General features: G+C 31.8%; 2 protein-coding genes across 3 annotated transcripts in view; both read right to left on the reverse strand.

The window, feature by feature from the left end:
- Nucleotides 1-1,733: 1,733 nt before the first annotated feature.
- Nucleotides 1,734-12,038, reverse strand: RhoGAP68F (Rho GTPase activating protein at 68F). Of its 2 annotated transcripts, XM_090102523.1 has the most exons (10): nucleotides 12,001-12,038; nucleotides 11,649-11,706; nucleotides 11,441-11,575; nucleotides 7,762-7,877; nucleotides 6,777-6,934; nucleotides 6,367-6,684; nucleotides 6,057-6,295; nucleotides 5,727-5,927; nucleotides 5,527-5,633; nucleotides 1,734-5,457 (listed from the first exon to the last, which is right to left on the reverse strand). In XM_090102523.1, exons 2-10 carry the CDS (start codon nucleotides 11,695-11,697, stop codon nucleotides 5,287-5,289), a joined length of 1,494 nt encoding a protein of 497 aa, XP_089958649.1. In that variant the 5' UTR covers nucleotides 11,698-11,706; nucleotides 12,001-12,038; the 3' UTR covers nucleotides 1,734-5,286. The 2 variants fall into 2 exon arrangements, with proteins under 2 accessions (XP_089958649.1, XP_089958642.1); XM_090102516.1 differs by having other exon boundaries at nucleotides 11,649-12,032.
- Nucleotides 6,971-14,538, reverse strand: part of DIP2 (disco-interacting protein 2) — a 304,666-nt gene continuing 297,098 nt past the window's right edge. Inside the window, exon 19 of the transcript XR_016456787.1 lies at nucleotides 6,971-6,985. The gene's annotated coding sequence lies outside the window, so the exon portion shown is untranslated. The remainder of the gene's footprint in view (nucleotides 6,986-14,538) is intronic.

Here is a 14,538-nt window from a genome sequence, read left to right on the forward strand (position 1 = left end):
ATGTATTTTACGCAAAGTTTTACACATATAAAATAAGTTAATATGCTAACATGCTTGTGACTGCCTATTTTGCTCCAAAATTTGTCTATAATTTACAATCTCTGTAACTGTTTCTAAATTAACTAAAATAATTTTAAGAAATGGAAACATTGTTCAAAAAATTTACAGAATCGATACCTACGTCATATATATAGTGTTGCTAGGTAGTTTAATTAAGCCACAATTAAGCCCTAGCGAAACTAAAAATCTAGAATAAAGATAGGTACATACCTACTAGGTATGTAGTGGTAACTCAATGAATTCTATTCGGTGTAATCATAGTACTGGAGTAGGTTATGCTTCATGAAGTACTGCTTTAAAACGGAAAAAGAATATCCAGAAAAATTCGCCACAGGAGCAATACCTATAGTAACAAAACGGATTAGTTTTTCCGTTTTTCATAATATAATTACACACCGCATTTAAAGGAGATTTTGAAAGAAATTTACATTAGTTTATTTTATTCACATAAGATTTCAAATGACCAATAATTTGTTTATATAGGTATCCATCCGTACATCATTATTAAAATATTTACAAAATCACTCCAACAACAACATTATTGCCTGTATTCAGAATACTTGTTTAATTTCGCGTTTGCTCTACTTTCGCTTCGATACTTCGGATCGAACATCAAGAGCGCTGCGCCGAAGCGCGCCGCTCACCTGTATAATACAATTAATTACATATTAAGTACGAATGTACGATCCACTATGTTATTTTATACATTGGAAACCTAGTTATTAGTTATAAATTTATTGAAATCATTTTATTTGTAAAAATAATTAGTGTTGTGGACAAGAGAGAAAACTTATCAAAATCGTATATATATATATATATATCCATACTAATATTATAAATGCGAAAGTAACTCTGTCTGTCTGTCTGTCTGTTACTCAATCACGCCTAAACTACTGAACCAATTTTCATGATATTTGGTATGGAGATATTTTGATACCCGAGAAAGGACATAGGCTACTTTTTATCCCGGGAAAATGACGCAATCCCGTAAATTCCACGGGAACGGGAACTATGCTGGTTTTTCTTTGACTGCGCGGGCGAAGCCGCGGGCGGAAACCTAGTATATATATATACTTAGTAATGTAATCATTATAATATCTAAAATAATAGGTATTAACCATTTTTGAGATCACAGCTATATCTATAAAAATATTTTTTGTACTTAAATAATACTACCCGAGTCCCTACCCGGCAAACGTAGTTTTAACTGCCTTACTATTATGATATAAGGGGATGAAAAATAGATGTTGTACGATTCTATCTACCCTGCATAATATGCACACAAAATTTCACGAGAATCGGTCAAGCTGTTTCGGAAGAGTTCAACAACAAAGTACAAACACGGCGAACAAATTCAAATCCTTTGTTTAAAATTCAAGACTATTTCTTTCGTGGATATAATGTAGACATAATGTAGCTATTATTTGAGAAAAAACTGTTTGCTATTATATAAATTATTCCATAAAGATTGATGCTCACCTTCTGATCTAGAAAAATTACTTATGGCTCGTATTGGCGAGGCACTACCGCGACCGGGACCAAAGATTCTTAGATTTGTACTTAAATCTACTTGTTATTTATTGATGGCTTTGGTGTTGTAATAACTAGGGAATAATAAATAAAACAAATGTTATTTTTAATTAATATATTTATTTTTAGGTAATACAATATTTACAAAAATTGTGTTATTGACGTTGATTGGTTTAAACTTTAATTTCAGACTGATTAAAGTAATATAATATTATGTAGCATATACATACTTATAAAGGTTCACTAACTTTCAAATCAAATTTATTGAAGACAAAAAATTATTTATCTACGCTTAATGTTTGTAAACATATTGTTAAAATAAAAAATTTCTTAACTTAAATTATTCTTTAGAACATCGAATGTATTTCCTAATCTATAATATTACTTCTAAATAATGATAACAAATATTATAATGTTATTTTTGTACGTAATAATGACTGTTGCTCTAAATTCACAACTTTGGTATGCATAGATTAAGAAAATGAGAAATGAAAAAAGAAGGACAGAAATAATTTAGATATAAAGATATAGATCTAAGTATATATAACTCAAAGGTGACTGATATAGTGATCTATCAACGCACAGGCCAAACCACTGGACGTATCGAGCTGAAATTTGGCATGTAGGTAGATGTTAGGACGTAGGCATCCGCTAAGAAAGGATTTCCCGAAATTCTTGCGGGAACTGGGAAAAACGGGGATGCACGAACAAAGTCGTGGGCGGAAGCTAGTACAGTAATATGCCATGCTAATATCAATTAAAATATTACCCACCGTTTTTTTAAATATCTGTGCGATGTAAAATAAACATAATTTTAAACTTTTAAACATATCCGTTATACTTACATGAATATTCAGCGAGAAAATAAGTACCTAGTAGTTTGACGTGGAATGTCATTATACGAGATTCAAGGTTTTTAAATACACTGTATATTTAAGATGCTTTCATTTATATTAAATGGCTTAACAAAATATTCCCCTCACGCAAACATATTATTTTTACATTAATTATTATTATTATACATATAATTATATAATAACGGACGACTGTATATAAAGACGGTTACATTAAAATAGTTTGGAACCATTCAGGCAGATCGTAAACGTAGGAAACCGTGAGATATAAAAGATACGCAATTCAAAACATTTTGTAAGAATTTACTACATAGGTATTTCATTGAAGAATATTTCTCAGAAATTAAACTTCACGATTAAAGTGACACAAAATTAGCGATGAGATCTCGCTAATACAAAACTGCGGAAAACAACGACTTATATTTTAATACAATCAACGATATATATGTTAGGTACAGTATGTGTAAATTAGACCGTAATTTAGAACATGCTATATAGTATCGTTACAATTTATATACGAATAGATATATTAATATACCAAATTACTTATCAACCAGAAGAAGGGAACGGTCCCTACTTTTTCATAAGGCTCGGTTATACAGTCATAACTATAAAGCTTAGGACACGTGTCTATAGGTACCATCAACATTTTTCTAATTAAACATATAAAGAAGCTCTCGTCGATGATGTATTTTTCAGTATTCACTACAATATTTTCACACCAATTTTAACATTTGAACATCAATTTGCGACTACTGACTTTACAATCCACAGAAACATCATATTATTATGAACGTTATATATTCTATACTTATACTATAAAATCGAAATATCGATGGTTACCGATAGTCAATTTGAAATTCTCAAATATTTCATCTGATGTACCTATAAGGATAGAATTGAAAAAAATACAGATCAATGTAGGAATGTACAAAAAGGAAAAATCATCAAAAATATATAGAGATCAGGGAAAAATACAAGTAGAAACAAAGACAAATATTCAACTATAACCGGACAAATAAATATGATAATATATACTTAGTATTTTTATAAAAAGGTTATATAAAATATCATTTAACATCGTATGTTTATTTACCTAACTAATTGGATTAATCCTAAATTTTGGTATACTTACAAACAACTCAAATTATATAATTTCCTTAATTCGTATTGCACCTATGTAACTAGTAGTATCTTGGTGCTTTTATAGATACCAATTAGACCACTTTGAATATGTTTTAAACATTCAGGGTGTGTCATCAATAATTCATCCATGTTAAATGTAAATTAATCAATTGATAGATTCTTAATTTATAAAATTGATAATTGATGGCCATCACCTATTTTGTGAATATTTATTAGTGCATATTTTTACACGGTTTTAGGTGTATTGACTTCCTTACAATCTCATCTACACCCTGAATATCTACATGATTTCACTACAACAAATACTTTTAGAAACTAAAGATTTATAAGTAAATAATTATGCACATTTTTGGTTAGATCCATAAATACCCAATACCCCTTTTTGTTTCGTTGACAAATAACAAATTTCCATACCCTTATAGTAGATTACTTAATTTATGATACAATATGAAACATCCATTTTACGACAAATACATATTATGCCTAATTACCCCATATTATACATACAATCCAACTTAAAAAAATTGTCAAAAAGTAAGGATGGATGCGCAATTACAATACACATTTTAAAAACTTACAAGGGATGAGAAATATTAGTAACTAAACATAAAATACAAAAGTATATTGATACAACGTATTTGTACCTACCCTTCTACCACGTATTGTGCGATTTTTTATCATTCGATATACTTAAATAACTTAAATAAGGTTATGATAATGGTGGTTTAATAATTGTACTATAAACAAACGAGTGTGTTGACATATTTTTAATTGGAATCGAGTCATGATCACAACTACTATTAGAATTAGAGCAAACACAGAAAAGTGCTAAAACCAATACGCCATAATGTGAACGTAACACACGCGTATTTAGAAATAATGTTTGAAACCAATCCACTCTACTATTGTTTAAAATCAGTCTTCAAATTCGCTATTTCCGATGTGCTGAGTACCTACTGCTAACAATCAACTGGATCGAATGCGCAGACACACAAATCTCATTAAAGCATTTATATTTTGATGAACGATTTTTGGAAACTAATATAAGACGCGAATAATGATAGGTGGCGCTAAAAAAATTATATGACTTTTTCAAACCATTTATATTATTAAGAACAGGCTTATACAAATATATGAAGTTCCTCTTTGAGTGGAATAATACTGTGGTAAAACAAAGCAGGGTACCTATATTTTAAAAAATATGACTATAACGTGCATATATAGTATAACAACAAGTACCTCAGGTTAGGAGCGGGTAATAACGTGATAGATTAATTTACCATAATATGAAACGTGGCACCAAATTTTTGGCAATTTTTTTCACACATTTCATGTACATATATTCATTCCTGTATGCAACTCCTCGTAACATTTACTTCGTAAGAACAATATTAGATCTCTTCGTTACAAAACAACATCAACAATAATTACTACCGTTCATTTTAAAACGATACTAGTAGACATCAACATTTATATGTATTATGAATATAACTAGGTTTTATTTCAACCATTAATTAGACCATCCAATATATAAATTACGTTTAGAATAATCTCAAATTTAGGTACGACAAAGACGACATATTTTGCCGGTTAACTCATAATATTATTTTTTATTAAAATATGGTTTCATATTTTAAGCGTCTCTTCGGACTCGATCTCAAACATTTTGCCGTACTCAAACATACAACTTGGATTATTAAATAATGAATATTGTTTCTTGATTTTCGAGCAGGAAGTCAGTGAATGCGTTGATGGGAGCAATTGACTGAAGTGACATTTGTCCAGTCGGAGGCCACGATAAGTTAGGGCCAAACACGACCGCCAAGTTGCTACTTGTCATTTTATTGAGACAGCTTCTGTCCTGGACCTGAAAAATAGCCAAAGTTGCAACCGGCCATTCGACGGAGCGATAACACGTACATGGGTCAATACATACCTTCCATAAGAATTGGATAACGTATTTAAGCAGTTTGTAGTTATCCAGCGGAAGTCTCTCCAACACTAATATTTTTACCTTCCTTGGTCTTTCACTTATTGGCCAGGCTGAAAAAAAAATAAGATAAAAATTAAAATGTTTTAACGAAAATCCACAAATTTTACTTAAAATAGCAAGATAAAAACATGCCGCATTCTCACATTGAAATTGAATAATTTCGTCATAAAGATCGAATGTCATCAGGGGTTCCTCAAGATCCCGTAAAAATGTTTTTAATAACACAGCAGCAATATGAGGATCGTTTTTAAACGAAATTGTTTCCCCTCTGTTGCAAGCCCGTTGCAGTTCCTTAACGACTGCCAAATTTGCGGATCTCCGGAATATGCCTTCTGTTTCCAATGCTATAACAAACACGTAACATTATACACTATTGTTCTTTTTATTTTAAGTGTCCTTATGTTTTAAGTTTTAATTCAAACATGTCTTATGTTTGAATTAAAACTTAAAAGTGAAAATAAAATTAAACCCACCGTCTGGTTGCGACAAAAACTCAACACACTGCCGCACTACAGGCGGAATGGCATCAACCATGTCCGAATTATTTTCCTTGATGAACTGTAAAGAAACCCCGAACTGTTGGGTGGAGGGAGGCGACAGGCTGTCTTTAGCGCTGGCCTCTCCTCGTTCCTGAGGCTTCCCTGCACGTTCCATATTTTGACGCGCTATTTCTGCGGCACGTGGATTTTTTGACAAAAGGACTTTGTCGTACCTAAAATATACACAGTCAAAAATAAAATTCAAACCATTCAAGATAAATACAACTAACTAATGTATACTCACTCAATTACTCGCTCGGGAATTTGAACTTTTTCCAAATCTAAATATTGTTGTAATTCATGTAGGTAATTAACGTACATCATCTTCCTACCAAACTTAACGCTAATGGCGGGTCTTAGCATTTGCCAAACGATTCGTATGAAATTTGTTGGATGTACGAGATACAGAGCTTTGAGATTCTTTTTGTACTTTCGATCGAACGCTTTGTACGCTTTCCAAAGCCAAGACAATGGTGGCTTATTTCTGCTAGTAAGACCATAATGGAAATAGATGACACTATAGTCTTGTTCCACGTACTTATCCAATGTGAACATAAGGAACCTGTTGATGATATAAACCTCATTTAGAAATTATGCCAGGGAAGGAATTAAGCTAATTGACTAGTATGGAGTCCATAATACAACGAGGCTTACCGCAGCAAATAGTCAGGATGTATGTCCTTAGCAGGAGGCAGGCGACAAGCCGATACTACAATGATTCGGCGACCGATATCATCATCACCTACTACTTCGACCAACCTACTCTGATTTAGTTCCGAGAACAAGTCATAGTCGAGGGAGCATGAGATAATCTGCACAAATGTATACAAGCGATATTTATAAAGAAATAAATTAACTTCAACCTGAAAGATTCAAGCATCGTACTGACCTACATTTAATGAAAAGGAATATAATTTACCTGATTCTATTTCAGTCTTTCAAGTGTAAAACTTGACCTATTAAATAACAAAAGATTTAAAAATTCAAAACATTTGAATGTAACGGGGGTTTTGATGGAAATGTGAGAAAAGAAAAATAAGGGATAAATATTAGTAATAAGGGATAACAAATTAGCGCTTCATGTAACAAAAATAATTAGTATATATTCATAATAACAATATAATGAGGATGTTGTAGGTGTAAAGTTAGCGGGAACTCTACGAAGCGTATACTGTTCTAGAGGTCGCTTGTACGCCCACGTTAATAATGACCTGAATCTGTTGCGCTACCCTGGGAGACCTAGATTTTAATATCGATCGAGCGCCGCGCAGTACTACATATCTATATCTATTCTGAAATTCAGGGTAATTGTATTATGCACACGATAGTAAAGACGCATGCTTTCTAAATTTCAACTTATTGATTAAATATTTTGAAAAGGTCTAAATTTATTTCGATGGGTCAGTGTTAAAATTAACTTAACTTTTAATAATTAAATATGAGTAACTTAAGTTAACCTCGCATAGCTGCATTGTTATTTATTTCCGCTAGCTAACATAGCGTTGACACAAAAATAACGAAATGACACAAAAATAATGTAAAAGTTTATAAACAAACAAAGCTTTAAAAAGTTGCTCCTTCAAAAATATTGTTGCAAACAAAAAATATTATGAAATAAATGATTGATCAAAATTATTACCTCAGAGTAAGTTTGCGGACCGAGTTCCTTTTCAAAGTTTTCTTCTATGGTGCCGTCGCTACTTGAACGTGTAATCAACTCTTCCGACAAATCAAGCAATTCCGGTGGTAGCGGCGCTAAAATTAATTTTCTTTACAACATTTTAAAACATCGATGAAATTTTCATTGCTCCATGAAATTAAATAAATACACTAAATAGTTCATTTTCATTTGAAAATTAATTAAGTCACGTCCTCGTGAATCGACCACATTTTCATATAACAGTAGATCATAACAAACACAAGGTATCACCGAGATGTGTATAGCTCTACTATCAATAGGCAACTGACAACGGTGTAAAATAAAAGGCTGTTAGGTGCAATGTGGGGTGTGTGGGGTGGGTGGACAATATTGCAGCGGTTACTAGCGGGCTTGTAAATAATATGAGCGGTAAGGCTTGCAATTACAACTTCATAGTCAAACAATTTAAAATGAAATGAATTTACGTCATACAATTCGAACTATAGGTAAAGTGCTGCAGGCTAGCAAGTAGAGAACATGAGAAATTAATAATGAAGTTTATGGTATTGTACATTTTTTATTATTACATAAACAAGATTATTATTTATCATCGAGTAAATTCAAAAACATCAACATTATCTAACAGTTCATTACTGTTTTTGAATTGAAAGGGTCCAAATATAAAAAAAATTAGGTGAGGTAATGCAATACTGTCTTTGTATGAATTAACATATAAAATTTGTTATACCGGATATATTATGTATTCATTAAAAGAGGTATTATATGTATTTATTTTTATTTTTTTTTATAATAACTTATGTAATACATATTATATGCAATAAGTGTAGTGGGAATTGAATATTTATGTGAGTGTGTGTGAAAGTATCAAACCTGATGTATTGTGAATATCAAAAAATCGACTAGCTATGTACTGTGTTTAATAGGCATTATTTTCGGCAATGTTTATTCAGTGACATTTTTCTTTGGTTCCAGTAGTTTTAAATGTTTTAATTGTTATTAATTTTTCTAATATACCTACCTAGGTAGGTAGATTGAGTATTTTATTTTCAAATTCTCTTCTTTTAATTCGTTTGAACCTAGGGAGAGATCAAAAAGACAAATAGCCGATTAGAAATGCTTCGAAGGTGACAAAATTTAGAGTATTGTAGCTGTATTACTATATTAATGAACTACATTCGCAATTTTCGACAGTGGCAAGGGAATAAAAATCTACAAGGCTATTGCCGTGAACACAGAATCTTGAAATTTGGTACGTAGCAACGTCTTATAGTACAGATAAAGGAAAAGTGGCTAGAAGCATAAATTTAAAGTTACAACATAAAAAAAGGTTTGTTCTTGTTTTTAAAACTTAACTCAAAAACAACTTGAGTGACATTATCTAATACAGATTTTACAATGAGGAAAATCATTTATATACCTATAGGCCATATTTTCTTAACTCTCTCTCAATACAATCAGAAAATAGGTCATGTGTAAAAAATAAATTTTTAACGCGAAATTTCGTAAAAAATATCAATATAACATGAAGTGTTGTGTTAAAAAAAGTTATATGGTAACAAGGTGCATGTTCCCTTCATAAACAGTGGAAACATGAGTGGGCAGGAATAGATAAGATTGTCTCTTTAAACAGAATATAATCAAACATACATGTGTTATATTTGTTATTGAATGTTGGTGTTTTATCAGTTATAAATAATACACTTTTTAAACACATTACAATATATCCATAATAAATCAGATATAAAAGGTACAATAAATCTATGCGTAAAACTATTAAGATGAAATTTTTTATGAAAATAGTCCAAGACCCAGAGCCAATGATAAGATTCTTTATTACTTATTTTTAATTCAACCTATAAACATTTGAAATAACGTATGAAAGGCATTGACAGTGGTTTCAGCCACAAGTAAAACCACAAGGTGCATCTAGATTCTATCACTACATATGTATACATAATATACCTATTCCGTCTGATAAATTATGATGCATTATAGAGCCTGCTTTTTTTATTCATAGAGCCTGCATGTGTCAATATGTCACTGTCAACTGGTTTAATCTGCTTTTTGATTGAATGACTAGCATGTTCATTGAATGACGACATTCAATTGATCAACTAGGCCGAACGTTGATTTAACAAGCATCACTTAACATCCAACTAATTAGCTGTTAGAGGATTGTAACATATCCCTTTGAACAGAGCGGATATAACGCTCGGCATATTGATGAATGACTAGCGCGTTCATTGAATGGCGAGAGTTGCTGATACTTTACTTTTACAAAATGAAGATGATTGTAGGGCTCCTAATTCTGTGTAGTAAAAAAAAAAACAATGAAAGTAACTTAACCCACAAAATAGGCTGGTTAATGAACCAAAATAAATAACTTTCAGTCAAGACGTTGAACATTACATTCAAAAACTTGATGAGTTATCCTATTATTAAATTAGACATAGTCATTCAATCAAATAGCAGATTTAACCAGATGACTGTGACATATACATATTCCAATATCCCTTCATAAACTCTTAAGGCTTTATAAAGCCATCATACTAGTGGTACAGTTTTTGAACCCTTTTATATTTCAATAAAGGAATACATATTAATGTATAGTAATTGTGGAAATGTTTTAAATAATATTAAACATAACAAAATGACACAGCAGTAAATTTATTTACATAATATATGATTTGTTTTTATTGTTGGTCACAGTATCAATAATCATGCACAATCATTGAACCAATAAATAATTCTTTTTTCATAGTGTTTGTTATTATACGAAGCAGTATCTTCTGAAAGTAAATAAATTAAGAAAACCAAAATAGCCAATATTTTGGTATGATATAACATTTGAATATTTGGTATTGCACAAATACATAGAATGTATATATATCAACTAGTTGCTTTATATTATCAAATCCCAAAAGAAACAATCCACATATGATATTCACTACTTTTGTTAACTATAAACAATATTATGTTTAGTAATAATAAAGTTTATAATTTACAATTTCAACTCATTTATTCACATTGTGATTATTAATAACTAGCGGTCCGCCCCGGCTTTGCCCGTGGTACATATTTAAATTTTCTCTACATAAGAACTGCATTTTCATACATCAAGGAATATAATAAAAATAGAATTATCGAAATTGTTCACACGTGATGCTGCGACAAACAGGTTTCATATTTATATATATGTACATATATATAGATAAAAACAGCACCAACTTAAACTACAAATTATATACTATAGTTTAACACTGTCCGTACAATTAAAAGCAGTATGGATTGTTAGTTATTGTTGTAGAAAATTAAGAATATATATTTCTGGTAATCATTTATATACTATGTACTAAATCTAATAATTTACACTTTATAAAGTTGTAATGTATTAAGAAACAAATGCAATGTGACTCATAATAATTGATATTCATATATTAATCATTTATATATAAAATAAAGGAAAAATTTAATGACCTCCATTAAATTTACAGAAATAATAGTAATATACAAAGTAATATTTGCAAATTCTTGGTATGAAAAGGACATGTAGCAGAACAATTTAAGTTTTCATATATAATTACCTTCAGTTTATAATTTATAAGGCAATGAAATTCTACAAAAAATAAAATTTTTAGTCAGATTTCAACAAACTTACCAAGGCCAGTGGCTTGAATCAGTTCGGAATCATCGAATTCCAAACTCGGCTCATAATCGTGGTAATCTGAAAGACTCGTGAGATTGTTTAAATTTGCGTCATCATCTTCAGGATCCATACTACCTCCATGTAGAACTGTACACAAAAAAAATGCACAAATTGAGGGCATACGAAAAACTTTTCTCTATTTAGAATATGTCACACAAACCTTGAAACGCTCGTATCGGACTTAATTTAGGTTGATGTTCTGACTCCATATGAACAGGCTGTTTAAACCGATATAGCAATAAATATGTTTAGTTTCAAAGTACCTTTAGCTAGTCACAAAATAATTTAAAACCAATATTAGGAACGTTAGTTATATTTCGAGATATTCATGGTGTTAGCCAATGTTTATTGTTTACAAATTACACTTGATTAGAAAACTTTATTCAGAGAAAACAGGAGTGATTCACATCCACTACGTCTTAATTTATAGGATGGATAGTACGAATACTCAATAGATAATATTATATGGTATCTATGAATAACGATGTACGGAAGTCAGAACAAATACATACAACAATTTACGCAAAGTCTGATTAGCTGAGGGCTGCCACTTGTAAGTTGTAAGTGTGACAGTTCAAGCTTGCCAGATTGCTATACAGATTTTTATTTTTGTCTTTACTTGAAATCGTTTTTTGCACGTTTTTTGTACCCGTAAATAATTATTGGTTAAAAATATTATTGCATGTGTGCGGTTCGCCTTATTAGAAATTAGCAATGAAATGGCTCCTCCCGGGGAGGAGAATGTCGCCACTAGGATTTCAAAGGCCCGAGCAACCTTTGCACGGCTCCGAAATAAATGGCAATCACCAAAACTAACACGAAAAATAAAACTGAAGATATTTCGATCCAATGTGAAGACCGTGTTGCTGTAGCCTGTATGCCTGCGAGACGTGGAAGGTGACAAAGCCTGCCTTTATCAAATCCTCGGTATCTACTGGCCCGCGACGATATCAAATGACCAACCCCCAAGGAAAGCGTAAGCTTGGCCTTCCTAAACAGACCCAGGCGGTGGACAGTCATACACGAAGCCAAGAAAATCGGGAAAACTTGGAGAGAGATCAAAAGGGAAGCTCTCGATAGACACACCTGTGGGTGCCCTCTGCCCCAGCTAGGGGACAGAGGAACATAAGTAATGAAATGGCTCGATTATCTGCTAATCACCATCTCATAGTGTATCCGAATATTAAAAATATCCAATAACGCGCCTTTTGCTAGTTTCCGAAATTTTAAGATTTTGAATTTTTGTATTTTTCTTAGCAGATTTAGAAAGTATCATGAAGAACTTTATTTATTTATATTTAAAAAAATAACTGTGCGTGTGTGTGTGTATGTGTGTGTGTGTGTGTGAATCAAGGTGTGAATGTAAACTGTTCTTTACTACACTCGAGTGCATATATGCATATTATGTTTGCTGATAGTGACGGAATCCGAATCAAAAAAATTTTTCACTCAAATTTGGCTACCGAGCCTCTTGCCCGTGTTATGCTGGAATATCCACTTGAGCAGCTGCTTCTGGCGTGGTAGGTATCGATTTTCAGGAAAAAAATTATAACGTATTCACTAAGCAACTTTTCGGACTACAATCTGGCGAATGATACCACTTTCGTCAACACTAAATCATTTACACTCCATAATAAAACATTAAAATAACTATCTGACATAAGCAATTTTCACCTTATAGATTTTGTGTTGCAAAAATTGGTAAAAATTTTAATTGGACCCAAAAATTGAATTTGCTATTTTTAGAGAGCTAGTTAAATATGATTTCATTTGATATATTTTCTAAATATGTATATTTTCTAAATATAAGTTATGTACATATTTTCTATGTGTAGATTTTCTAAATATAAGTTATATTTTCTGAACTAGCTTTCCGCCTGCGGCTTCGCCCGCATTTTCAAAGATAAACCCGCATAGTTCCCGTTCCCGTGGGATTTCCGGGATAAAACCTATCCTATGTGTTTATCCAAGTTACCCTCTATATATGTGTGCTAAATTTCATTTTAATCGGTTCAGTAGTTTTTACGTGAAAGAGTAACAAACATCCACACATCCATACAAACTTTCACAAATATTAATAGGACTAGCTTTCCGCCCGCGGTTTCGCCCGCATTTTCAAAGATAAACCCGCATAGTTCCCGTTCCCGTGGGATTTCCGGGATAAAACCTATCCTATGTGTTTATCCAAGTTACCCTCTATATATGTGTGCTAAATTTCATTGTAATCGGTTCAGTAGTTTTTACGTGAAAGAGTAACAAACATCCATACATCCATACAAACTTTCACAAATATTAATAGGATATGTTTGGAACATTAAAATAATTGAAGTTAAACTGAAAATGTACGTGGTGTGCGATTTTTTTGCACTCGAGTGTAGTTATCCACCCGCGGCCTTCCGCTTCGTTTAAAACCTAATAATATTAAACCTAAACCATTGAGATACTATTACAACAATAGCTCGATGACCTAACTAAATCCTTCTTCTTATATCACTCTTTCTAAAAAAACATCCTCTAACGCTTTTGCACATTATTATAGATCTAAAGCGTATATAGGACAACGGCCGCGGCGGCGGAAAGCGACTTGTTTTTTATGCATTAAGTAGTGATTACATGACACTACTACCTGCCAATCATGAAAATATGTTTTTCCCTGTGGTCTTTCCATTCAAAAATTTTAAGGAAATGTATTTTTACCCGACTGCGAAAGAAGAAGGGTCATATTATTCAATTTTGTTCATCAGAATAATTATTATTGTGGTAGTGACATAATAAATTAACAAATAAATTTACCAAAGTGGCGTAGGATTACAACGTATTTATATTCATCATAATAATAATTCTAGTAGTATCTATGTACATTGAAGCACAGTCAACAGGGTGCGATATATTAAGATATAATATTATGTCGAGTCGAATTTAATGAAAATCGGTTCCGAACATTGAGGTATTACTATAGAGAGAACACCACGAACAAAATCTGTGTAACAAGCGGGGTGGCGCCGGCCGGCTAGTGAGTAGACACTTTGTAGATATTCTGCCTATCTATC

This window comes from Colias eurytheme, chromosome 1 (genome assembly GCF_061535395.1).
Source record: "Colias eurytheme isolate Ceu_HAF_F1 chromosome 1, ilColEury1 Martin Lab GWU primary, whole genome shotgun sequence".
Lineage (NCBI taxonomy): Eukaryota > Metazoa > Arthropoda > Insecta > Lepidoptera > Pieridae > Colias > Colias eurytheme.